Source organism: Syngnathoides biaculeatus, chromosome 15, assembly GCF_019802595.1.
Source record: "Syngnathoides biaculeatus isolate LvHL_M chromosome 15, ASM1980259v1, whole genome shotgun sequence".
NCBI classification, from domain to species: Eukaryota; Metazoa; Chordata; class Actinopteri; order Syngnathiformes; family Syngnathidae; genus Syngnathoides; species Syngnathoides biaculeatus.
Genome location: NC_084654.1, coordinates 24,620,720 through 24,647,327, shown reverse-complemented (window position 1 = coordinate 24,647,327; position 26,608 = coordinate 24,620,720). Strand labels below are relative to the sequence as shown.

The 26,608-nt window shown below is 45.1% G+C and overlaps 1 protein-coding gene across 3 annotated transcripts; it reads right to left on the bottom strand.

Annotated features, from left to right (window-relative positions):
* Window positions 1–107: 107 nt before the first annotated feature.
* dctn1b (dynactin 1b) lies at window positions 108–25,539 on the bottom strand. 3 transcript variants are annotated; one of them, XM_061843500.1, is made up of 29 exons: window positions 25,430–25,539; window positions 20,167–20,406; window positions 19,719–19,797; window positions 19,535–19,566; window positions 18,200–18,220; window positions 15,956–15,973; window positions 13,031–13,201; window positions 11,865–12,062; window positions 11,571–11,775; window positions 11,416–11,494; window positions 10,464–10,623; window positions 9,499–9,603; window positions 8,843–9,034; window positions 8,523–8,654; window positions 7,971–8,123; window positions 7,372–7,532; window positions 7,081–7,249; window positions 6,089–6,157; window positions 5,809–6,021; window positions 4,754–4,915; window positions 4,495–4,626; window positions 4,282–4,410; window positions 4,042–4,184; window positions 3,813–3,958; window positions 2,421–2,536; window positions 2,169–2,352; window positions 1,934–2,007; window positions 1,767–1,856; window positions 108–1,101 (listed from the first exon to the last, which is right to left on the bottom strand). In XM_061843500.1, the coding sequence occupies exons 2-29, from the start codon at window positions 20,395–20,397 to the stop codon at window positions 1,018–1,020; spliced, it is 3,648 nt and encodes a 1,215-aa protein (XP_061699484.1). In that variant the 5' UTR covers window positions 20,398–20,406; window positions 25,430–25,539; the 3' UTR covers window positions 108–1,017. The 3 variants fall into 3 exon arrangements, with proteins under 3 accessions (XP_061699484.1, XP_061699483.1, XP_061699485.1); XM_061843499.1 differs by having other exon boundaries at window positions 108–1,066; XM_061843501.1 differs by having other exon boundaries at window positions 108–342.
* Window positions 25,540–26,608: the final 1,069 nt, after the last annotated feature.

The following is a 26,608-nucleotide window of genomic DNA, read 5'->3' as shown; positions in this document are numbered from 1 at the left end:
TTGATCAGCGTCATCTTTTGTGTCCACGCGCGACACAAATAACATCAACATGTACAATTTTTTTGTTTCTCCATCCTTAAGAAACGTTTTTTGTTACAGCTTAAGACAAAAAAAAAAAAAAGAGTGCTGCCTTCCAATTAAATCAATTCAAAAGTGCAAAAAATGCACGAGGACACCTACTTGTAGGCCTTTCTAGAACTCTTCCGGTTCGGTTAAAACTCGGCGGGCGCGTCCCTCGGAGAACGTCGCAAGGCTTCGGTCGCGACGTTCTTCTCGCTGAGGGAACTTCGACCGCCGAGCTGACCGAGACCGGCCGAGTCACAGAAATCCCCGGTGGAGACTCTGGGGTGCAAAAAACTTGAAAAATTCATTAAAAAAAAATGATGGCGGAACGTTAAGTTAACAAACGTTGAGAATATCACTTTGGAAATGTAGTTGGTTAGGCAGTTAAAAAAAAATGTAATTGTGTAAATGACTTTCAAAAGTAGCATTAATCACGCTCGATTGCAGTTCCTCGTTAAAAACCCTCGGATGTTCGAAAAAGAAAAAAAAAAAAAAAAATCCAAACCAAGACTTAGTTGGGAATCGACAACATATTTGACCTTTCCCCAAATAAAAAACAAATCATTCAAAATATGACCGCGTGTACAATGTGGAAGCCCAACGACAAACCTCGTGGACCGAAAGACAAAATGTTTACAAAATCTCCAACCGCAAGCGAATGAAGTGAATTCAGCAAAGGCGAAACCCGCAGTGGAAGCAACCGTTTCAACATCTAATCGTCACGCTGGCGTTTGGAACGACGGCAAAATGCCACCAAAATCATCAGAAGCGTCTTTTTTTCAATGGGGACTCAAATTGTAATGATGGAAATTTCCAAAAGCAAATCATCTTTTGCCCAATAACGCGCGACGCGTCACGAGGCTCAGGTGAGGAGGAGGCTGTGGACGTGGCGCAGTTGGCCTTGCGTCAGGAGCAGGCGGTGGACGCGCTCCTGGCCCCGAGGACACGGCACCATCACGCGGCCCGCCAGAACGCAGTCGCCGCCGCGCTTCTCCTCCTCCGCCTCCAGAACGGCAACAACGGCTGCTCGTTAATCGCCTCGTAAAAGTTCATACAATTCAATACATTTTTAAAAATGGCACCGGTGAAATTACCCATTCTCACAAGAATGTCCAGTATCTTTTTAAAATCTATTTTTTCGTGTATATACACATATGTACACACACACATATATTTTTTACGAGCCTTTTCTAACTGATTCAAGCAAAAATCGTCACCAAATTTGTTTTTTTTTTTTTTTTCTTGAAATATTGTGAAATGAATTTGGGGGCAAATGTACTAAATGTGGCGGAATAGAATTTTTTCCCATTTCATACAAAATTGAACAAGTTTTAGATATTCTTTTTACTTCCAATAAGAAAAACTGAGAAAATGTTTGTGAAAACTTTTTGGGGCTGGAGTTTGATTTTTTTTTTCCCCCCCCTGCCTGTCAACTTCCCATAAAACGATTTTTCTCCTAAAATGTCTAAAATACCTTTGTAAACAATTCATTTCTGAGAAAAATATTACTGTTAATGACTTACTATTACCCAAACAAAATAAGTTAAAATGTGACCGCTCAATAAAGTTTAGCTTTATGAGGAATTTGAAGACGTTTGCTAGAATCAAATAAATCAAAAAAAAGTGTCTCGTGTGCAGTTTTGCGTTTGATTGACGCGAGCGACCTTAACGAACGACAACGGCGGCGAGCGCGGCGCGCTGACCTTGACGAAGGCGGCGGCGGGAAAGGCGGCGAAGTCCGACGGCGCCCGAGCGCCGGCTCGCCGCTCCAGGACGTGCGCGGCCACCTCGTCCTGACGCAGAAAGCACAAAAACTGACGACGACCGCGCAAGCGTTGACGAGCGTACCGGCGCCGACCCGCCGGCTCACCTTGAGTCGGTCCAGCGTGTCCCGCAGCGACTGCAAGCGGGCCGTCTGCTCCAGAAGTTGAGCGCCGGGAGTCACTTTGACAAAAGCAAAGGACACGAAACAGGGTCATTACCTGACCCGCGATCGGAACCATCTGATATTTCGTTCTCACTTTTTCTGCTAAGATTCCCATTCTAGAAATGACATTTTCTCCATGAAAAATGCTGAGCAGGGAGGTTTCAAGACGTTAACCCACCGGGCGACTTTCCGCTGATGTCCACCACTTTGACGTTGGCGCTCATCTGCAGCAACGTCTCCAGCAGCTGGTCCGTCTTCCTGTAGAGGGCGCCAGAGAGCGGCGCGGGGCCGCCGGCCGTCGACGGCAGCTTGGCCACGCGCAGCGGGGGCAGCGCCGCCAGCTGCTCGCGCATCTTCTCCGCCTGCGGGGGGCGCCGTCGTTGATTGCGGACGAGGAGCGCCGACGGCGGCGTCCCGCCCGGCGGGTTACCTGGAGCCAGTTGTTTTGGTTCTTGAGCTGCTTGATGCAAAGGCGCTGAGCTTCCAGCTGGCGCGTCAACAGCGGCGAGTCCACCACTTGGACGCCCGACGCGCACGAAGCGCACGCTGGGCGGACACACACACACACACACACACACAAAAACACATTCATCCCAAATCACGGACGCAAATATTCAAACACCCCCCCCCCCATTCCCACCACAAAAAGGAAATCTTTGGACGTGCAAATCTTTTCCAAAAGTTGATAAAAGGTAATTTTTTTTTTTTTCCTATTAAATTTGACTTTTTCTTAATTCTTGTAAAAATAAGTTTACTTTATTTCTAAATACTTTTGGAAAAATATTTCTTCAATTAAAAAAAAAAAGCCTTGGAAAAAGATGACAGCTTTACTCAAGTAAACTAGGTCGACGCCAACATTAATAATAATAAAAGTTCAAATACGTGGGAAAAAAATGAATTCAAAGTGAATTTTGATGCATTTTCTATGCTGCTTCCTTTTTGTTCTTCGGCATGTCAAAAGAAGGATTGAAAAAAGATTGAAACATGTCATTCAAGAAATAGTCACCAAAATGAAAAATGCTTCATCAGTGACTCATGTAATAACCACCCCCCCCAAAAAAATTTTGATAAAACACACAAATTATTGGGAAAAGTGGGTGGAAAAAAAAAAAAAAAAAAAAAAAAACATTTTGCATCTGGACTTCATTCTTGGAGGGGATCACGAAAAAAAAATTCCTTTCTGGAAAAGATTGCAGTTTTTTTTTTTCCTCAAGAAAGTACACGGGGTCAAAAATATGCAAGGATCTCATAATTGAAAAAATAAATCAATAAAAAGGGCTGCCATACAGCAAAATGAAGAGAAATGAAAATTGGACAAGTGAGTTTTGAGCGCGTGCAAAGTCAAAGCGCCACATGCACGTTGGCAAGCGGCTACCTTTTTGCTCCTCTGCGTTGAGAAACGTTGAGAGAAAGGAAGAAAAAATGAAATTAAAAATATAGAAAGACGACGACTATCAAACATTGCAAATGAGAAAGATTGTGAATTGATTGTGAACAAAATGACATATGCTAGCATCACTTACACAAGAAACAAAGATGTAACTTTTATCGTTACCATCTCAAACTTCATGTTTTTGTCCCACTTTTCCTTTGAATGAAAATGGCTGAATTTGTGAAAGATTGAAAATTTTTATCTCCGCAAATCTTGTGGCAACTCGGATTCTTTTTGAACCTGTTCTATTCTCTTAAGTTATTCCATTTTTTTTTTCATGGACCAGAACAATTTTCTTCCATCATTCTCGGATCGTATATTATATACTGCATATTTGTATTTCTTTTTCCCGAAGGTCACGTGATGAAAGATGCCGACGGGCATCCTCACCTGGCGCTGCGCCTCCTCGCGGGCCGTCGCCGGCCATCTTGGCCTGTCCGGCGCCGACGGCCCCGACGCGCTGCTTGAGCTCGGCCTTCTCGGCCTCCAACTGGTCGATGTCGGCCTGCAGCGCGTCCATCGTCTCCTCGAAGTCCCTGTCGGGGGGGGGACGGACGGACCGTCGTCAGGCAGGCGGGCACCTCGGAGGAGACGTCGCTGCGGCGGCGCGTCCACTTACTTCTCTTTCTTCTTGAGGAGGTTCTGAGCTTCGTCCAAGCGGGTCTGGATCTTCTCCACGCGCTCGTCGGCGTCTTTGGACGAGCTGTCCAGTTTCTTCTCCAGCAGGCTCAGACGCACGCTGGCCTCGCTCAATTCTTCGCCCTGAAACCAGACCGACCGACAGACCGACGCCGCGCCGTCAGCTTCAACTTCAAAAAAAAAAAAAAAAGGAATTTTTCAAGAAAATTTTGGGGGTGACCTTAATCTTGAGCGACTTCTTGAGCTCCTTGATGACCGTCTCCCTGTCCTCCAGCTTCATCCCCAAACCTTCGGCGTCCGTCATTTCCGCACGAAGAGCCGCCGCCCGCAGCTCCACGGGAGGCGAGTCCTGATGGCCACCCAAAAAAATGACAAACAAAAACTTTCACCTCACTCGCTCCTCATCACGGAGGGTACGATGGCGTCGCGTCACCTTGGCGCGAGGCCGCTCGGAGTCGTACTCGCCCTCCTGCATGGCGGTGGCCATCTTGTTCATGGTCGCTATGACGACGCCGCACGACTGACGCAAACACTCGTACGGGTTGGCGCCCGGTCGCCCGTAAATCTGAAACCAAATTGGACATTTAAAGAGGGGAAAATGTTTCAACCGCGAAAACAAAGTTCAAATGTCATTTTTGGGGGAAAAAAACCCAAACCAAAACAAAACAAAACTTTTTTTTGGGGGGGCTCACCTGCTCTCCCGCCTTAAAGGCGACGTCCTCCAGCTTGGCGGCCGGCAGCCCCTCGTTCTCGGCCAGCGGCGACATCATCTGCGCCGCGGCCGCCGCGACCTCCTGCAGCAGCGCCACCGCCAGCGTCAGGTGCTTGCGGCACTCGCGCAGCGTCTCCGACACCTGAGCCCCCGCCCAAAAAAAAAAAAAAAAAAAAAAAAGGGGTTTTTGAAAAATGACAACTTTTTTTTTTTTTTTTTACACAAAAAGACATTTTTTATATATCATATACGTAACATATATAAATATGTACCTCCACCGCTTTCATTGATCTTTGTGGCCTTATATTTGTAATGTCATCGGCACGCTAGAATCAGTAAATGTGTCAAAACTGCTTGAGCTCAAAAAGGCCAATTATGTTAGTTTTATGGGAATATTTTTTTTAGTATTATAGAAGGGGAACGTTGCAACATTATGGGAATTGAAAAATTAAAAAAAATAAAAAGACTGTAATTTCCGGCCTATAAATTGCTAATTTTTCACACGCTTTCAACCCTGTAGCTTACGCGGTGATGTGGCTAATTTGTGCATTTTTTCAAACGGCCACAAGGGGGCACTCGAGGGGAGGTAAGCGTGAGACCGGTGGAATATATGTGCCAAGAAAGTGACTTTTACCGGTCCAGTCCCCTGAGCTAGCATGTTACTGCCGTGTCTCAGTGATTTTTATCGGCCCTGTTAGCGTGGCGCTAGGGTTAGCGCGGCGGCACTAGCATTAGCATGGTTGCACTAGCATTAAACCGCCTTTCTTGTAAATATCTTGCGTTTCAATGTGGGCGCTTGCGGCTTTTACACACCTGTGACATGTACGTACCAAATGGTATTTCCTTTCCAAATGTACTGGGTGAGGCTTATAACCAGGACCGCTCTGTCGCCCGGGAATTACGCTAGTTTTTATTATAAGAGGAACAAGCTGTACATGATTTTTTTTTTTCCCCCGTTAACCAGAAACTTTGACATTTTAAAAATAAGAACATTATTTTTTCCAAGGTTAGCAAGAAGAAAGGGCGGCAGCTCACCTGGGGCCCGAAGCTGAGCGCCGCCGGGATGCCCGGCGCGTCGGTGCCGGGCATGCGGCGCCGAATCTTCTTGCAGAACTGCCGCACGTCTCCGCAGGAAGTCTCCAAGTCATGCAGCAGCGCGGCCAGGTCGGACTTCTCCTGGCCGGCGTGCAGGAAGACCCGCAGGCGGCCCGCCTCCACCGACACGCAGTCCAGTGCGCTCTGCGTGAACTGCGCGCGCACCCGCCGTTAGCGTCAGCGGCGACGGCGCCGCGTCGGGCGCGAGTCGCGCTCTCACCCGGATGTGGTCGGCCAGCTGGAGGGTGCAATCCTCGCTCTGGTCCGCCAGATGAACGCCGTACAGTTGCTGCGCTCCGTCGGCGTCGATCCATCCATCAATAAAATCAATCACAACATCGTCAACAACATCAAAAGTCCTCGTAGCACGAGCACACTTTGGTGGGTTAGCCAAAAAAAAAAAAAAACAAAAAAAAACAATATTGTGAAAACTATTTGAGGAAAAGCCGTTTTAGAAGAATTACCGTAATTCCTGGCCTACAGAATGCACCTGGTTATAAAGCCTCGGTACACAGAAAAAGTTTAACATTAGCGTGGGGCTAGCGTTAGCGCAGCACTAGCATTGAACTCTTTTTGTGTACCGAGGCTTATAACCAGGAGCGCTAACGCTAGCGCCGCATCACCACATAAACCGCAGGGTTGAAAGCGTGTGAAAAAAAGTCGCGGCTTGTAGGCCACAAATTACGGTACTTTTATATACAATAGTTGTATTATGACATGAAGTTCAAGATTGATTAGGGTGATTATTATTATTTTTTTTTTTTTTTAAACAAAGCAAGGCAAGAATTGATTAATATATTTAGGAAATGGGTGAGATTTTTGGAATATGGAATGACAATTACTCGAATGAAATCGTAATTTACAATTTGAAAAATAGCATGATTTAAGTTCTTTTTGTATTTTTTAAAAGTAATGTTACAAAAAACTGATAACTCATTTCATATATTTAAAGAAATAAATTTTTGATTTGAACTAAAAACAGCAGAAATGTCAAAGCTAAAGCTTATTTTGATCAAGTAAAAAAATTCCGAAGACAGCAAAGTCATAATTTTACATTTCCTTTAAAATTGCAGAACTTTGCAGCGTTGGGGAAAATTCACGAGGAGATTAAATGAGGCATTTCATGAGGGGCATGTTGGATTAGTGTGAGTTTTTTTTTAAAGCCCAAAATATTGGCAGAATCGATCTTCTGCTTGCATTGGCGGGCATCACCTGGTAGTACTTGATGGCCCTGGTGAGCGCCTCCACGTTGACGGTCTCGTCCAGCTGGTCCTTGTGGAGCAGCTCGATCAGGAAGTCCAGCGAGCGCTCGTGGACGCTCATCTCCGAGTACAGCGAGCCGATCTTCTTGTACACGTCCACGTCGCAGCGGGACAGCGCCCTGACGACACAACAAGGACGGGTTTGGGATTTGAGCGGAAACCAGCGAGTGGCAAAGTCTGGATTTTGAGCCACAGGCAGAAGAACGGCGGCCGGCGCCCGAGTCGGGGAAGAAGAACGTACTGGTCGTATTTGCGGAGGGTGGCCTGCAGGAGGCTCAGCGAGTAGACCAGACCCCCGGCGAAGCTCAGCCGCTCGCCCGCGGAACCCCTCAGCCCCCTCGGCTCGGCGCTCGTCTCGTTCAGGTCGAACTTCTCCTGCGCTTGCTTGCTTATCAGCTCCGCCTACGCAAACGCGACATCCTTTAGCCGCCGGCCTTGGCCGGAGAGCCGCGAATGAGAGGGAAGAAAGTTGCAATATTGACAGAGGGAAAAAAATTGTTCAAAGTGGTAGAGTTAGGAAAACAAAGTTAAAATATATATATATATATTTAGAAAAATATTGTTTTAATTATAGAAAAATAGGTAAAAATATGGTCAACATTTTTTTTTTTAAAATAGGAATAATTATACCTTAAAACGTTTTTTTTTTAATTTTTTTTTTTAAATGAGAGCCAAATTAAACAAGGATCGACTGTATAATACAAATGAAAAAAATATTAAAAAAATAAAATCCCCAAATGCATTTTAATGACAGTGAAATATACACAATTCAATAAAGAACCCGAATTCTTAATGGCCACACGGAAGAGATACACAAACGCCGGACACGAGTGAGCGCACCTTGCAGACGAGTCTGGGGATGAGCAGCAGCACCAGGATGCAGTCGTGGTCGCCGCCGTGGCGCAGGAAGGACTCGGGCATGAAGGAGGTGAGCAGGGAAACGTGTCTGTTGGCCTGGCTCACCTCCATCTTCCTCAGCTCCATCTCCATGGCCTGGAACACAAATGCGCGAGGAGCATCAATATCAGAAGTTTCTGCAACAATCTATAAATGAACAGAGTCCTACACAGGAAATGGAATTATTCATGAATATGATGTATTTTGTTTAGATATTTGTACCCTGTGGAAAAACACGACCTGCGCTATTTCAGCAAGGTGACAAATATCGTATTTTGTACAGTAGAGACCGGATTGTATTCATGATATCAGATGGGACTGCAACGCATGTCGTTCTTTCCTATCAGACGTAATCCAATGGCGTATGGTGCTTAATTTTCATATTAACTAAAGTATTTGAAATGGCAGAAAACGGTGACATATGCGTGATTTTCGACAACTCATCAGATGTTCTTCAACCTGAGAAGCGACTTCAAGGTTCATTTTGGAAGTGACCTTTGCGTGCGCCTTTGTCTCAGCGAACTTGATCTTGAAGTCAAAGGTCTCGGCGGGCTGCTGCTGCTGCTGCTGCTGCTGCTGGAGCTCGGCCGACGCTTCCTGCTGGCTGGTCAGCTCCCGGTTCACTTCCTGTCGGCGGGGACGGAAAAGGAAAGGAACGTTTGTGCCAGACAAGAGGAAGTCTCAAGTCCCCCAAGTCAAGTCAACAAGCAACATCTTCATCGACTATCAGGCAGATACAGTAGATGAATATCATAATTCGCCCACGCTTGTCCCACATCCCCGAAATCAACCGGATGTCCGCGCGTGGACGCTACCTGCAGGTGAGCGGTGAGCTCGCGGTACTTCTTGATGGTCTGCTGGTAGTCGGCCACCGTCTCCTGCGCCGCCTCCACCCGCTTGTCGGCCTCTCGGACCCGGGCCGCGCTCAGGTCCAGCATCTCCCGCAGCTCCAGCTCCGTCTCGCGGGCGTTCTCCTGCAGCTCGTCGTTCATCTCGTTGATGGCCTCCTGCGGGGGGGGGGAGCACCACCACCGATGGAAATACAAATAACTGAAACGGCATCGTTTGTTGACAAAAACTCAAAACAAACAAATGTACAATTCCAGAGGACCACAAATATTCACAGTCTGGCATTTGCCTATTTATGGATTTTGGGGTACCTTATCCACCATTAATTGGTTAAAAACTCACCTATTGGCTGTTTATAACAAAGGCATACTTTGTCAATATATTTTGAAACTTAACATTTTTAGGTTGATTTGAAAACTATTGACTGTATTTTGGCTGAACAGGACTTCAAGGTCGATGAAGAAAAATATAAAATGAACACTGAAACTAATAAAAATGAACGCCACATTTTCTAAAAAAAAAATAAATCAAAATAATAATCCCAGAGTGTTTTAACCTTGACTGGTCGCCCCCGCGCCGTGCGAGCGGAACCACCCAGATCGGGACGAGTCCAAGGACTCACCAGGTCGGTGACGGTCTCCCTGAGCTCGCGCACTTTCTCCTCCAGGTCCAAGTTCCTCTCCGTCAGGGTCTCCACCATCTCCTCGGCCCCCAAGGCCGCATCCACCTGATGATGACAATAAATGACATTCGTTCGTTTACCTTCAAGCTGCCCACCCCCAAAATCCGCTTTTTGAATCCAAGAGTACGTTGGCGATTGGCCAACAGGGGGCGCCAAAAGGCACGCCCATGAGGCTACTTCAGCCAATCCGAGAGGCCTGAAGAAATCACAGCAAGAGTTTTCTTCATAGTTACGCATCTGCGAATTACATCTTGCATAAATAACTGGTGTCATATGAGAAAATTAATCTCATCACATTTTTCCATAAAAATATATCGCAGTGTTTCTTTTCTCAATTGAACATTTTTCCCGGGTTAGGAAGATTTTTTTTTTCCCCAATAAATATCAGTTATAGTTTGACTTGGATGTAACCAGAAAATTAGGACTTTGTCCTCACAATATTTTATCTTTGTTTCAATTATGTTGACTTTGTTTCCCGAAAACAAAATTAAATTTGTACTAATTTGAGCCCCCCTCCCACCTCTAAAAATAATAAAGGACTTTGCTGACGTTAACCAATTTTCCCAACAAAATTCTAAACAATACAATAAAGAGTATTTATTAGTTACAATAGCAGTACTAATGCTAGGAATAATACAGTTACCTAAAATTTCAATTATGAGGAAAAAAAAAAAGAAATAAAAATGCATAGAATTCCCTTGGTCTCATATAAAGTTAGCCTAGCCTAGCATTAGCGTCTGGGTTAATTTGAACTAGCGGACAAAATATGAACAAAAATAGAATGTAAATGATTGTAATCTGCAAATGTTGAATTTTCTTTGTTTTCCAACGAAGCTCTCAGGCTAATGATGATGTTGATGTTGATGTTTTGAGGCGCTTGTGTGTTTTCGGGAGGGAGGCGGGACCTGCTCCTTCAGCTCGTCGACGGTCTTGTCGGCCGCCGCCATTTCCTCTTGCAGCTTCTCCTTGTTGGCTCTCAACGCGTCCAACTCCACGTTCTTCTTCTCCATCTGCTTCTGCAGCTTCGAGTGTTCTTGCTTCTCCGATGAGGACAGATCTCGCATCCTGACGCCCGGGAGAAATTGCAGTGATTTTTTGTTTTTGGTTATAAACTACAAATTTCGGCACAGCTCTCGACGCCAGCGACGTATAGTGACAGGCAGAAGGTTTCAATGCTCTTCCGATAAGACACCAGAAGGTGGAATTAACATGCACAGCCGCCCGTTGCCATTCATACAACACCGTAAAAGCTTTTGTGTTCAATTAAATGGAACCAGATTTTAAATGTTTCAATTGAGCAAAAATCATATTTCACTCTATTTACCTTTTTTTTTTACTATCAACTGAAGATTCTGTTTCGGCAGCTGTTATCATGGTATTGTGTGAAATTGTTTAGAAAAAAAAGTATTTTAAGTCATGCTAGAGGAATAATTTCAATTTGAAAAAGATGGAAAAAAAAACTTTCTTTAGAAAAATGATGTGTGTTTTTGTCAGACTTTTGTTAAAAAAAAAATAAATAAATAAAAAATCAAGGAAAAAAAAAAAGAAAATACATCTAAAAAGGCTTTTGTTTTCATTCCCTAAATAAAAAGAAAACTAAGTATTCAGTTTGACAAAAAGTAAAAAAAAAATATATATATATCTATATATATATACATGTTTTTTTTTTAAATACAAAAGTTGTAATCTTAGATGTTATATATATATATATATATATATATATATTTTTTTTTTTTTTACAAAGTTACTATGTTTTATGTTAAGTCCCCATCAACACGTAATCATGTATAATAATGTATAAAAAGAAAAATCTGCCACCTTTTCAAAGAAAAGCAACTTTGGGAGGGTCCGACCCACCTGACCAGCGCTTCCTTCAGCCTCCCGTTTTGCTCCTCCAGCTGTTTGACGTGATAGCTGGACGCGGCGCCGTCAGAACCTGACGGGAAAGCGCAGCAGCAAACGTCGTCCAGCTGACAAGAAAGATCTCGCCCGGCCGCTCCGTCGAAGCGCACCTTTTTCCTCAATCTCGTGCTTGAGGATCTCCAGGTCCACGGTGAGCTCCTCCACCTTCTCCTTCATGGAGTCCACCTCCAGCTGCAGGGACTCGGCGCGCTCCTCGGCCATCTCCTTGTCCAGCGTGGCCATCTCGACGGCGTCCGCCGTGTCCGACATCTCCTCCATGTAGTGCTCCTTGGCCTCCAGGGCCTCCTTGGCCTCCTGCGACAAGTGCAAGATACGTGACGGCGCGTCACGTCGCGTCGCGTCGCGTCCGGCTCGGCCTCCGCGTGGCATTTTTTTCCCCGTACCCGTTTGGCCTCCTTGAGTTGCTTCTGCAGCTCGGCCTGCTGCTCCTGCATCTTGCTCCGCCACTCCTGCAGCTGCTCCAGCTGGATCTTGTGCTTCTCCAGCTCCTTCAGCTTGGCCTTGTCCTCGGTGCGCTTCACCTTCAGCGTCTCCAGCTTCTCCTCCAGGTCCTTCACCTGAGCACGCAGAGCCTCCTCCTCCTGGAAAACGGGTCGACCGCGTGCACAATTTCACCCCCCGTCACGTTGATTTTGGGTTTCCTCCAAACAACAGCAGTCACTCGCATTTGAAAAATGTACGGGCGTGGTCAGTCATGCCCGCAGATAGAAAGTTGCGAGTGTGTGTTTGTAATTATGAGTGCATCCCTTTAAGAGCGGAGGGGGGCGGTGTCAGGTAAACTCGGGAGTAGAAGCAGGCTGAGTAGCAACTCACTGTTAGAGACAGTGTTCTTCCGCGTAAAAAAAAAATGAAAAAAAAAAAAACCCGACATTGGGCTGAGGTTCACTGCGCTGAATCGGTTTTCATGTGCGCTGAGAGTGCGACAAGTGCGCAATTGCGCAGCTCGGAGGGAACATTGGTCAAGACAACACAAAACAAGAGACGTCTTTCAATATCTATGTATTTCTACTCGTAATAAATTTTACTCCCGTGATTTTTCGTGCCCAACTGTGCAGATTTGAGAGTGCGAAGGTGCGCGGGTGCATACGCGCCTGTCAAATCACAGTGAAAGCAACACAGACTAAAAAGGTTGACTATTCCCTCAATATGTAATATTTATTGTAATAATGTGATTTTTAAATGTAATAAGTCAATCTTTTTCTGCCCGAAAACAAATGGGACATTGTAATTAATATTAAAACTCATTCTTATATCAAGTAAAAAATTCATACAGAACGCTAACCTATCAGGTTGCTGTGCCTGTTTTTAATCTTTTATTATTATTTTATTTTTGTGCTCGGTTGAAATCAAATGATCTGTAAGCGCTTCATTTTCATGGTCAGTGTTAAAAATTGGAAGCGTTTTGGGACCATAGTTTGTAGTGTATGGATGTTTTTTTAAAAGACTGGTGGAAGCCAGGGTGGGGGTCGCAGCAGGGCTCCGTCCCCATCCCCTGCGAATTGACGGTATTGCCACTTGCGTAGATCCGATTGAAGCAACTGACACTGACCTTGGTGGGCACGGGCGGCGGGGGGTTCCCGGGCGAGTGTAAGGTGGGGATGATCGGGGCGGCCAGCGGGGTCTGGGCGGGCGTGCTGGCCTCGCTGCTGCTCATCTCGCCGGTCGAAGCCGAGCCGGAGGCCGGACCCTTGCCGCCGGAGCCCGCGGGCCGGCTCGGCTGCTGGAGGGGAAAAAAAAAAAACCGCGTCATGTGAAATGCTGTCCTTCCGAGAAAGGGGTTAAAATGTGGTTTTGTGATGTCACAGCATCTCGTACACTTTGCTGCATCAAAAAATATTCACATGCACTTGCACCAAATCACACACACACAAAAATGCAGGGGTGGGCAAACTACGGCTTCATGGTTTCCATATTTGTGGTCGTTATTCCCCACAAATATCAGGGGAGTCGGGCATTAAAATTATGATTCATTTTCAAATTGCGGTGAGGTGGCCGTGGAGCCCGAACGTTTGTGCCCACCCTTGCAATAAAGCAAAGCTGGCGGGAAAGGAAGTCTGAAAAGATGCAACGGCTCACCTTGGGCCTTCTGGCCGTAGTCTGAGGAGGAAAAGGAGGAATAGGAGGAGGAGGAGGAGGAGGAGGAGGAGGGAAGGGAAGGCCGAGGAAAACAAACAGCCAAGGTTAGAACTTCGTTTCCTGTTGGTCAGGAAGAACGTCAACGGGGAGACGACCCCACTAGCACACGACGCTACCCTGACTGTACCCAATGTGAACAGAACCGTGGTCGTAAATCCAAGATATGTACTGCACATTGTGATTTTTTTTTTTTTTTTTTTTTTTTTGGGGTGGACGTATCATGACAAGACGACTCCTACACCAAAACCAAGCAAACCGTATCAAAATCGATTTGGATTCATTTTCATACGTGACCAAAAGAAAAATAGCATGAAAACAAATAAAAACTCGGCTCCAACTTCCAATAAACATGCCAGACGTCCGGCACAAGCGTACAAACTGTGATCATTTTTGATCCAATTTCCAACTTCAGATCAAAGTGGGCAAAGGCCCAATTATTCAAGCGTCTAAATCCGAGTTGCGCATCACAGAGAGATTTTTCTTGGCGTTTCGTTGCAGCCTTTCTTTCAAACCGTGCCAGAATTCACAAAGAACTGCGCCCTTGTTTGATTACTGTACTGTATTTGCGTTCACATTTGACCGAAGGAGGAAAATGAACGAGAATCACCAAAGACAAAAAGAAGAGGGACACACATACAGAGAAATGATAAAAGATATGATTTTGAGTCCGACTTCCCCCTTTTCCGATTATTGGTCTCTCAAGACGATCTCGAGTGAGTATCGTGTGGTGTTGCGTGTGCTAAAAGTGTTTTTTTTTGTTTTGTTTGTTTTTCTCCCCGACCTGCTTGGTAAAAAAAATATCGCAGCCAATAATCGTATCTGTAAAATTTGTTCAATATCCGAGATCCCAATTTGGCCGACCCAAAGACTCGGCAACGATGGCCAAAATGTCTTCACAAGCATTAGTTTGGAAAGTTTCAAAAGACGAACTCTGCACGTTATTGGACGGTCATTTGGAAATCATAACACACGTTAACCTCTCAGAGATATATTTTTTTAAAAATTAATCAAAACTCCACTCAGAGAGAAATGCCGGGCAAGGATGCAGGTTGATGCTGACGTCAGGTAGCATCAACACGCACCGCTGGGCTGGACCGTGCGAAACGGCGTCGCTGCCAGCGAGCTGAATGACCGCATTGTGCCGGCCGGTGTGCCGGGAACACAACAGAACCGGAACACAAGCCCCGACACGGCAAGCCCCACCATCGCTTGGACGCGTTCCAACCTCGAGTCGACCGCGGTCAACGAGGTCAAGCTCCTTCTGGAGTCTTGCTTATGGACACTTATGACTACTGTCATTCGATAGTTATTATATTTGTGATTTTATTGTAGTCATCGTACACTGTATATATCATATCTAGTTATTCTGCTGGTCGGTGTGCCGGACATTTGCACGATTTTTGTTGAATACTATCAATGTTTTCTTTCCCTATTGATTGATTTGTTGAAATATTCTCTCTTTACTCTTTGCTTCAACGCTGTTTCTATTTTGACAATTTTTCCCAAATTTATTAAGCCAAGGCAGCCATTTTATATTGGAAAAATATCACCACACGCCGCAGAATTAAAGCAGAATGTACTGGAATAAGGATCATCTCGTCTTCATTTACTCAACAGTGTATTAGTATGAAACCTGAGCCTATTAAGTCTGAAATTATTCTGTTATGAATGACAACAGGTGGCTGCACCGGTTATTAATTATGCCTGATGGTGCTGCATGCCACTACGGCGCCAGTGTCAATAGATGAACACAAATACATTATTTGACGCGAATAAATGATCACCTTTGGACAATCAAGTGAAACTGGGTGACTTTTCCAAGTGATGATCATATTCCTGCTTGGGAATGTCCATTTCACCGACAACGGCAAGAAACTGATTCCGATTCTGGTTCCGACTGGATCGAGTCGAGTGACGCCATGTCAATCAAATTGAATTCAACAAAATTAGATTAGCTAGGAAAAAGTATCCTGGTGCTGCTCAAGCTCAAACTTGAAGCAGGAATAAGAACAAAGACACCCCCCCCCCCTCCCGACTAATCTCTGATTGCACAAAACTTTCCACATCTCGCCCGTCGCGTTGGATGCTTTATTGGATTACAGCGAGAGCATTTGGCGGAATTTAGCCCGAGCTGCCGTCGCTGGCAAATAAGAGCTGACAGCCTCTTAAGCCCCAACATTATGTCCCCACCCGTGCAGCAAGATGAACCCGACGAAGGAGGGGGGAAAAAAAAAGGGGATCATGACAAGGCGGGAAAAGGGGCGATGCCGCCCGAAATCTGAAGGACGGACGACCGGCGTCAACAAACGCGAGCGACAAGACGGCGGGCGGTCTGTACCTTTCGAGGAGTCGGAGTCTGCCTCATCATATTTGCAAGAGGAGAGGACACACGCACGCAGGGACGGACAGACAGACAGACAGACAGGGAGAGACCAAGCGTTTGGGACGGACAGACAGAAAAATGTGAGCTGCAGCGGCGCAAATGACCGCGGCGGCGTCCTAATCCCAGCGCCTCACCAGCAGCATTCTGACATCTCGCCGCCGCTAACCTTCCTTCCTCCCACCCTCCACCCCCCGCATCCCGATCGGCCCCCTCTCATCCGATGCCCGGCTCCTGCATTACATCAGCGCGCGCCCTCTCCCCCTCCCCCTCCCCGCCTTTTCAGCCGCTCATCGCCACGGCGACCACAGCGGGAGGAGGGGGGGGGGGTGTTAACCGCTCGGGGCGTGACGGCGATGCAAAGAGACAATTTTCCAAAAATAAATAAATAGCAAATACAGGAGGGTGGAGCGCGGAAATGAGCCGCGACATCGCGGATGCGGGCTGCTACCCCGTTTCCTAGCAACGCCGATGCCCCTACGGAAAGCTGCAGCTACAAGTCAGCTGGAGTCCCGAGATGTGATGAAAAATTAAGAAATAGAAAAATCTAATCGGATCACAACATTCAACACGACCCACATCAGTTTACGAGGAAAACATTTTTACACTTATTTTTTTTTTTTTTAATCTTGAAAGTAATGGAGAAGTTGTCAATTTTTTATTGAAATTGTAAAATATTTGAAGATTACAAGACATCACAATTGATTTGAATTATTTTAACTTTACTGTTTGAAAATTTGCTGAAAATACTTACAATTTGAAAGTTACAATAAATCAAATGACTTTTTGTTGGATTTTGAAGATGAAAGTTACAATTTTGCTAATCTTGCCGGTTTGGCGGACGCATTCCTGGATGAGCCCAAATAACAGAACAGCTTCCACTTTCGTTTGCGAGCGCTTGGTGCTTCAAAATATGGAAATCGTGTGAACCGGGCAAATCCATCCGGGTGACTTCCGGTCATCCGTGTCGCGACCGATCCTGCCGGGGAAACGCGATACGCCTCGAGGGCGGCGCTTGCCTTGCGGCGGGAAGCCCGATTAATATTTCAACAGAATGTATTTGCGCTCGGCTGAGCTGTAATGGAGACGCGTGTTTGTTTTGCACGGCAGTTAAAAAAATAATAATAATAAAGAAATTGTGCCCAAGTATTTTGGATTCGCTGGCTGATGAGCGCATCATCCTCCTCCTCGTTCTGAATGAACAAATCCTCTTAGAGCTCGCTCGCTCGCTCATGCTGTGAGAAGGAGATTAGCGAAGCTCAGGACGACATGATCACAGATACCGCTGGCTTGGGCGGCTCTTCAGGAAAAAAATAAGGCTGGCAACATCATCATCATCATCATCATCATCCATGTGTTGACACACGAGCCGCCATTCGGACGATCGGGTTTTTCTTCAAAGCAGGGCTGCACAATTAATCACATTTTCATCGTGATCATGATATTGTCTGCCACTATTTAATCAGCCTGATCATTAACAACGTTTACAATGAAAACCAATATTTAAAATGCCGACCTTCTCAACCAGTCATTAGCCGACCACCAGGGGGCGATTGAGAAGCTGCCTCAAAGGAAGCTGCGGCGGGAGTCCAAAGTCACTTGGGTCAAAATTAGCCCAAACTTTTTATCCGCTTTAGTTTTCATTTGGACTGAAAGCGGCCTACGCATTGTTTGGTGAAAATTAATGCGATAAAGATACAGATGTTTTCCCCAACCTGATGAAACGTCACGTACATTTGTTGTACTTGTATGAAATAATTAGATTGATTGATTCAAATTCATCATAAATAAAATGTAATAATGACCAGGTATTCTTTTGCAATAAATACATATTTCAAAACAAAAGTTTGCAATGTAAATCTGCAACGTACTGTCTATTAATATCTTTTCCCTCCCAATATTGGCACTATCGTAATTATAACTTAAGACCATATCATCTGCTGGACTGTGCGACAATCTAAAGCAAAAATGCAGAAAAAAAATCATAATTTTTTTGAAAGGAAAACAAATAAGCGAGCAAACAAAGTCAAGCGAAAGAGCGAAGCGCATTATCGCGTGACAGGAAGCGGCCGCCGCGGCCGCCTCCCGTCGCTCGGATGACGGCGCTGCGGCAGAAAAGACAGCGGCCGGCGGCTGTTTTCGCGAGCTACGGTTGCCACGGCGATTATGACGGCGGCGCGAGGCGGGGGAAACGTGCCGCACCTTTTTGGGCTTGACTCCTCGCTGCGTAGTGGGAGGGAATAAGAGGGAGGAAGGGAGGAGCGTGGGGTGAAGGGTTAAAGTCAGGCTGGTCAGAACGCGGAGGGGAAGATCGCGGGCGGCCGTCGCGCGTGCATCTCGCACACGCAAACGTACGCCGCTGACTGATGTCAGAATATCAAATTCATTTCAAGAGCCAATTTTGGTTGGATTGTGAAACTGATTGATACTTAAGTACCCCCTGGAAAATTTTAGGGCCAACAGTTTAAACGTACCAACAAATGGAAGCACTTACAAACAAACAAAAGCATGCATTCATATTTGCTCATGTGTACACACACACACACACACACACACACACACACTTGGATCCCTTCATCTAGCGCCTTTCAAGTGTGGTACAAGTACCACGTTGTGGGAAAAGAATTACTGAATGAAATACATGGAAAAACAACAACATTCAAAACAGGTTTGTGAGTGTTTGCAAAAAAAAAAAATAAAAATACTGCGGTCGATAATTCTTTGGCAGTTTGTGCATGTCAACGTTTGCCACCGTGTTGTGTCAAGGTAGTAAAATAGAGGAAGGTACCAGGATTAGGATTGTATGGAAAATTACAAAACTTAAAGAAAAAAAATCTTAGCCATCTTTAATAGTCTTTTTAAACATGGGCATTATGTAAAGGAAAAAAGAAATTGACTCGCAAGAACGTCTGGTTAGTGGTAAAATGTCTCCCTCTGCTGGCCAGACAACTCTCTACAACGCGCCATTCCAATGCAAGTAATGTAAGTTTCGGCTTGTCCCTTTCGGCAAGTAATGCGCATAAAACGGAGTCCTGTACTGTACCGTATATCCACATTGATTTCATTTTAACTTAGAAACACACTTGGACTTTTATTTGGACACAGGTCCAACAAGATTTTCATCCGATACAATTTCTCACTGATTAAAATGGGACATATCATCTTCAGGAAAAAAAAATGTTGCTTTGCGTCACTTTTTTGGGGATGTTTTTGAGATAATAAAAAATAGTGGATGTCAGGAGGGACATTTTCACAATGTGGCAACAGATACATAAGATATTGGGGGGGTGTTTTTATATTTCATTTTTTAGTCAAAATTCTGGGCGATAGGACAGAGATGACATTTCCAAACTTCCCCAATTACTGTAGTCATTTTCTTAAGAGTGCATCTGCTCCTAGAAAATTCAATAAAGAAATAAATGGGATATGCGTGTGGATATTATTCTCGATATGCAGGGACAATTAAGCCCAGGGTGATGGTGGGTGGACGTGTTTTTTATATGTACGCATCTTTTTTTACATCAAGGAGTGACTCACCAGTTTGGTGGACTTGGACGTGTCCGAGATGTCTGTGGAGAGAGAGAAAAAAAAAAAAAAAAAAAGAGAGAGGAACACAAATCTTAAATAAATAAATACAGAAGGGGAAAAAAAAAAAAAAAAAAACGACCAGACGGCCCATCGTGGTCGACATGGGCGGCGGGATTAGACGGCAAAGCGTTACCTCGCTTGGGCACCTTGGCGCCGCCGAGCTCGGGCGTCTCCGGGGACGTGGTGTCGGCGCCGTCGTCCACCACTTGGATCTGAGCAAAGACGAAGGACCCGGCAAGCTGCTTCAGAGGCTTTTTCGACGGACTTTTGTCTTTTTGACTTTCACGACTTGGAATTTATTCGTCATCATTTTTGCAATGAAAAGGTCCACTTTTAGCCGCTTTCAAAAAAAATGAATGAAAGGTTGCAATTTTAAGAACTTTGTGGAAAAGGAAGCGGTGACGTGGGCCAGCGAAAGAACCTGACCGAGCTGGTCTGTGAGGTCAAGAGGTTGCGACTAGATCTCAAATGCGCCGACAGAAGGTTTACTTCACCCTCACTTACGTAGATATCAATTTTGAAAAAAAGTTCTTTATGTACAAGTTGACTTGTCAAGCGGCGAGTGAGCGAAACAGGATTACCTGCGACTGTCTGACAAACATGCCGTGGCCGTCCTGGCAGGTGAAGTAGCGCTTCCCCTGCACGGTGCCGTCGTTCTTGCCCTTAGCCTCGTCCAGGATGACGCCGACCCACTTGCCCGAGGCGAAGAGGGTGGTGCCGACGAAGGCCACCCTGCCCCGGTGGCCCTTGCCGATCACCTCCACCATTGAGCCCACCTTGGGGGGCCGCGACCCGCCGCCGTCCGAGCTCATCTTGGCCGTCTGCGTGGGGGGGGGGCACATTCACATTCGTGGCTATATGCTATGCTAACAGAATGCTACGCTATATTTTTCATGTTGTTCAAGTGTTAATGCGGTTTTCAATAGGCTGACTGGGGGGGGGGGGGGGGGGCAACTGAGGCCTTTCTGTGTGGAATTTGAACAATCTTCCATGTTACATAAACATGCATGTTAGCTTTACCAGAGAATCTAAATTTTACACAGTTTTTGTCACGGGCCACATTTTACTGAACTGTGAAACCATAAAAATCTTTCACTGCCTCGTCTTATTTACACGTGAAATTTATGAACTAGTTTTGGAATCAGAAATCAAGGGTAATGGGTTTTCCAACTATTGTTGTTTAGTAACACAAAAATGCTTCTAATAATTTATCATTTATGACATGACAATTTGAAATTTTGGGACACATTTAACAAAAACCACGGCAGGTGATACACATGATTTGCCTCCACGGGCCACATGAAATGCCGTGGCGGGCCGGATCTGGCCCCCGGGCCTCGAGGTTGACACCTGTGGTCGAGAGGGCAAACGCAATCAACGGAAAGATGAAAGGATGGACGGAAGTCAGATGGTTCCTGAGATGAAACGTGAAGGTGCGCTCGTTTTCGACACCCTCGGCGACAGGAGGCAGCCCGAGCGGCCTTCTCGGCCACCGAAGCGGCCAGATGCGAGCGTCCCCTTCCGGGATACGATGATGCGATGTCGCCCAGTCGGGAAATAACGCCGCCTGCCTCCGCGAGCGTGCCGGTGACTCAGCAATTGATTGTTAGCCTCCCGCCTCCGACTCTCCTTGGAACAGAGGCAGGCGCTCTGCCGCTGCACATTGAAAACACAAACTACGCATCGCTAGTAAGCGCAACATCAACCACGTCCTTGTTGTTGAGAAACGGCCATTGCTAAACTTCAGTTGGAGGTTAAAACCACCTTGCGCAAAAAAAAAAAAAAAAAAAAGAAGCATAATGAAGGTTTTGTTTGTCGTCAATCCCTCGGGGAATGTTAACGCAGATAAAACGGCAGAGACTAAAGGTTGTCCGAGCGTAATCCTCACACCCGCGGACCTTAGATGGATCGCACAAATGTTATTTACATTGGTACCCAAAATAAAAGTGCTTGTTTTGGTGCTCAGAAGTTCTGGGGAAAAGTAGCGATACATTTTTTAATCAACATTTTTTTTTTTTTAAACAGGTACTGTGCTGTGAATTCTAAAGCAGCATTTGAAGGATGCCGAAGGGAGCAAGGCCGAAAAGTACGTTGAAGCTGAAAATGAAATGGAAAAAAAGCAGTGAGAACAAGGGAGGGAAGGCAGAGAAGACTGAAGGAAGGAAGAAAGGAAAAGAAAACTGCAGAGGTGGAAGAAGAGGAAGGAAGACAACAGCAGGTTGAAGCGAGAGAAGGATGCGTGGAGAAAACTGGGATGATGGAAAAGGCAGGAAGGAAAAATATGGAAACATTTCAAAATGGACGCCTACTTAGGGCTCACCGAGTCGAACGAGTTAGCATTTATAATCGTCAGATTAAATGTGAAATATGATGTGTTTTCCCCTTCAAATATATGAAATAACATGCAGCTCTCCCACATGCAAGATGGCGGACGTGCCGACACATCGCAGCGACGGGCTAAGCGGCCCGATGGAACGTCTACAGCTATCCGCTACGTCTACGTATCGTACGCCTGTGTGTAAATTCCCACGGCAGCTGATTATTGAGCATTGTGAGTTGCTACGGCCGTTAGCCGCGCGCTGCTAGCGGCTAGCAGACACCCCGAAGGGATGGCGGCTGAATTATTTAGCGACGACTATTTTGAGAATGGCTTCATCGTTTAGCATCATATTGTCTAAAACCGATGATTTCAGCTTCTCAACGGGTAAATAAAATATTATGAGTTCTGTCATCTTCCCTCTTGTGTTTCATCAAAATAAGACATTTGCAAGCATCTACTTTTTACGTTAGAAAACAATGATGAATATGTATTCCTATCTTGGGACATTTTATGGACCAAAGCAATATGTAAAAAATTAATCAGTTTCATCGATTACAAGAATGATTTTATTTAAAATAACTCGTAACTGATATGTATCTCAGACTAGCAACCCTTGATCTGCAACAATCAGTACACAAGTAGTAGCAGCTCTCAGTTTCAAAAAGGGTTTTGGGTACATCGTCACTCTCGTGTTATATTCCTTCATGGTTATTTGGCATTGTTTCATCATCAAACAATATGAATAATGAATTCATTAAATGAACACCAATAATCTGTTAAACTAACAGAAGAAAAGTGATTTGAAAAAGATATTTGACGAATTCATGAAATCATTAAGAGAATAATCCACTCTAAAAATATTACAACGTTCTACTTTTAAAGGGCGGGGAACGAGCTTTAAGAGGACGCAGGTAATAAAAGGGAAGCGTGAGCGGCGACGTGAGCGGACGGCCGACACAGAACCTGCCCGACGGGAATCGCTCGGAGGCCGAGAACCGACCACAGAAAACACACCTGGCGTGCGGACGGTCCGGACCGCGACAACCCCGACAAAGAGCGGAAATTGTGCCGCACGCTCACCCGGCTGAACGTGCTCCTCCTGGCTTGCGACATATCCCCGGAGTACACCACAATCGCCGCAAAAACACAAAAACGGGCTGGCGCGCCAGCGCCAGTTGCTCACGCCGATGGAAATGCACGGGATGGAAACAGACCCGTAGCATCAGTGTGTGTGTGAAAGAGAGAGAGAGAGAGAGAGAGAGAGAGAGAGAGAGAAAGAGAGAGAGAGAGCGAGAGCGAGAGCGAGAGAGAGAGAGAGATCCACAAAAAGTGCTGGGTCCTAAAGCTAACAAATTCACACCCCTTTCACACGGCCCGTAAAAGCTTTTCCGGCCAAAAGCTGCATTAAATGACTTTTAACGGTGTTCGCGCATGTGCGTGTGTGTTATTCAAGCAAATATGAAAGCTAATATTGTTGAGGAGGCTCAAGTGAAGGTGATATTTTTGTGTCGCACAACTGAACGTCTGCGTGAGCCATTTATGTACCACACGTGTACATGCTAGCATGCGCAGTGTTGAAGCGATCCTGATTATTCTTTCACTGCGTTGCTAATAAATAATAATAAATCGACCCAAAAAGATGACTAGTCTCTGTTTGCAAACTGTACATGTCACCGATCAATTGCTGCACCTCGAGAGACCACAACCCAAAATGTGAAAAGCGGTCTTATATTGTAGAAGTGATTCCCGTTGTAAGGATTTATGAATCAATGACAGCGTCTGTCGCTCCAACCGGGCGGAGCCGGTCCTGGACAGGTGGACTCGGTCCGTACCTGGACCTTGTTCCAGCTTGTAAATCACCCCATTGAAGCCAGCAGCCTCAAACAATCCAGACTACGTCTCGTTTTCTAACTGTCAGCAAACAGACGTTTGCTAGCACCCGTCGATTCGGTTGCAGGACAAAAGTCCGCCGCGACGAGCGGCCGACGGTAAACAAAAGCCAGACGAGCTGCGGACAAAGCCGGGGATTAACTTGACTGCCCTTTTTTTTGCTTTTGTATTGTCATGTGCGCGCGACGGACGCAAGGTCCGGCGAACGGGAAGCAGCTGCATTTATTGAGTCGGAGGATTGATCGAGTCAGCGGAATCGCGCTACGAAACCACCATTTTGGATCCACCTTCAACCTCCCATTGGTTCACCCACCGACTGATTGGCTACGCTGTTGTTTAATTAGTTACACCATCAAGAGTGCTGGAATATTTTTGCCATAAATTGTCTTTTTCCTCAAAAATACAACAAATACATATAATTTATACATACACTACAGCTTTTATATCATTTTAAATATCTGTTAATTATGAGATATATTTAAAAATAAGAATTGATTTTAACATACTTAACACTGGGTGTATTTTTTAAACTATTTAATGCATTATAAAAATAAAACTTAAAAATGTGAACTAAGTTTATTTGGGTTTTTTTTTAATAGCTATTAGGTTATATGTAAAATTTGTTTAGAAATATAAAAGTATATTAAATAATTGCATAATAGACAACAAAACATTTGTGTTTAGCAATATGTCCACTTTGTGCGCCACACACACGGCTTAAACGATTTGTCTGAAGTGCTGCCTCCCCAAATGAAAATGCTTTTAATATCATTATTACCCATACAATGGGTTCCGCTCGCGCGAGTTGCAAAATTGCAGTAACCACGACGAAAGAATCTATATTTGCCTTTAACACGTCATTATTTTGGGAGGGGACTGCCCAATCAAAACAGATTAATTTCAGCAAGACAAGGAAAGAGCGAGTGTAAAGGGTACTCATATTCTTGATCCATGGGGTATTTTGACAAAATCTAATAACAGACATTTGGGAAGTGATTTAAAATGTGGATGAAATGCAGTCTGCTTGAATGCACGAATTGAGTGATGTTTTGTTTTTGTAATCAATTTGGAAAATAAAATCTGGCATTTAACGCCATCCAGTGGTTCTACACCCACATTACACAAAAAGAGCATCTAATTAGAAATGCACTTGTCACTGGAAGGCAATTCGAATTATTTCAAGACGTAACAAAAAATTGTGTCACGGTACATTATTATATTATATTGCTATATTATATTGCTAACCGGAATATGATTACATTGGACTCGCTAATTAATCCTTCATCTACACATCTTCTATCACCAACAACGTACACTAATTAAATATTAGTCGCAGTATAGTGATAAAAATGCGCTATTTAGGGTTTAATATGTATGACTTTTTTGATGATTCGATTCATCAGAGGCATGTTTGTTCCTTGACGGTTGTCAAAAGATGGGGGGGGGGCACTCCCTCGGCTAGCTAGTTAGCCTCAATTAGCTTTGCCTCTCAAAAAAAGAAAAAAAGAAAAAAAACAACAACAAAAAAAAACACTCACACGTTGAAACACGCAAAGGGGTCGAAACAGCTCCGGCTGTGTTCTATGAAGCCAAATATTCTTTCATACGTGGAAAAAATATGGGACAAAACCTACCTGGTTTTATCCGACAATTCCGCTGGCTTGTCCTCGCGTCCATCCGGGGACGACTGAGCCGAGGAGACCCGCTGAGGCGTCCCGGATGCTGCCTGACGAGCGGTGGGGGTTGGGGGGCAAAAAAAAAAAAAAAAAAAAAAAAAAAAAAGGAGATACGCAGCACTTTTTCCAATTAAGGAAGGAAGTGGAGGTAAAAAAAGGAAAGATGGAAAGCAGAAAGAAGGAAGGAAGGAATAGGATGAAAGGATGTATGAAACCATGGAAGGCTGAAAGGAAACAGGCACGAATGGAGGGAAGATGGACGGGTACAAAGATGGGATGAAAGGAAGGAAGATTGGAAGGAAAGGTGCAAAGATTGGATGAAGGATGGAAAGGGGGGAAGATGGATGGATGAAAGAAAGAAGGAAGGAAGGAATAGGATGAAAGGATGTATGAAACCATGGAAGGCTGAAAGGAAACAGGCACGAATGGAGGGAAGATGGACGGGTACAAAGATGGGATGAAAGGAAGGAAGATTGGAAGGAAAGGTGCAAAGATTGGATGAAGGATGGAAAGGGGGGAAGATGGATGGATGAAAGAAGGAAGGAATAGGATGAAAGGATGTATGAAACCATGGAAGGCTGTAAGGAAACAGGCACGAATGGAGGGAAGATGGACGGGTACAAAGATGGGATGAAAGGAAGGAAGATTGGAAGGAAAGGTGCAAAGATTGGATGAAGGATGGAAAGGGGGGAAGATGGATGGATGAAAGAAGGAAGGAATAGGATGAAAGGATGTATGAAACCATGGAAGGCTGTAAGGAAACAGGCACGAATGGAGGGAAGATGGACGGGTACAAAGATGGGATGAAAGGAAGGAAGATTGGAAGGAAAGGTGCAAAGATTGGATGAAGGATGGAAAGGGGGGAAGATGGATGGATGAAAGAAGGAAGGAATAGGATGAAAGGATGTATGAAACCATGGAAGGCTGTAAGGAAACAGGCACGAATGGAGGGAAGATGGACGGGTACAAAGATGGGATGAAAGGAAGGAAGGAAGATTGGAAGGAAAGGTGCAAAGATTTGATGAAGGATGGAAAGGGGGGAAGATGGATGGATGAAAGAAAGAAGGAAGGAAGGAATAGGATGAAAGGATGTATGAAACCATGGAAGGCTGAAAGGAAACAGGCACGAATGGAGGG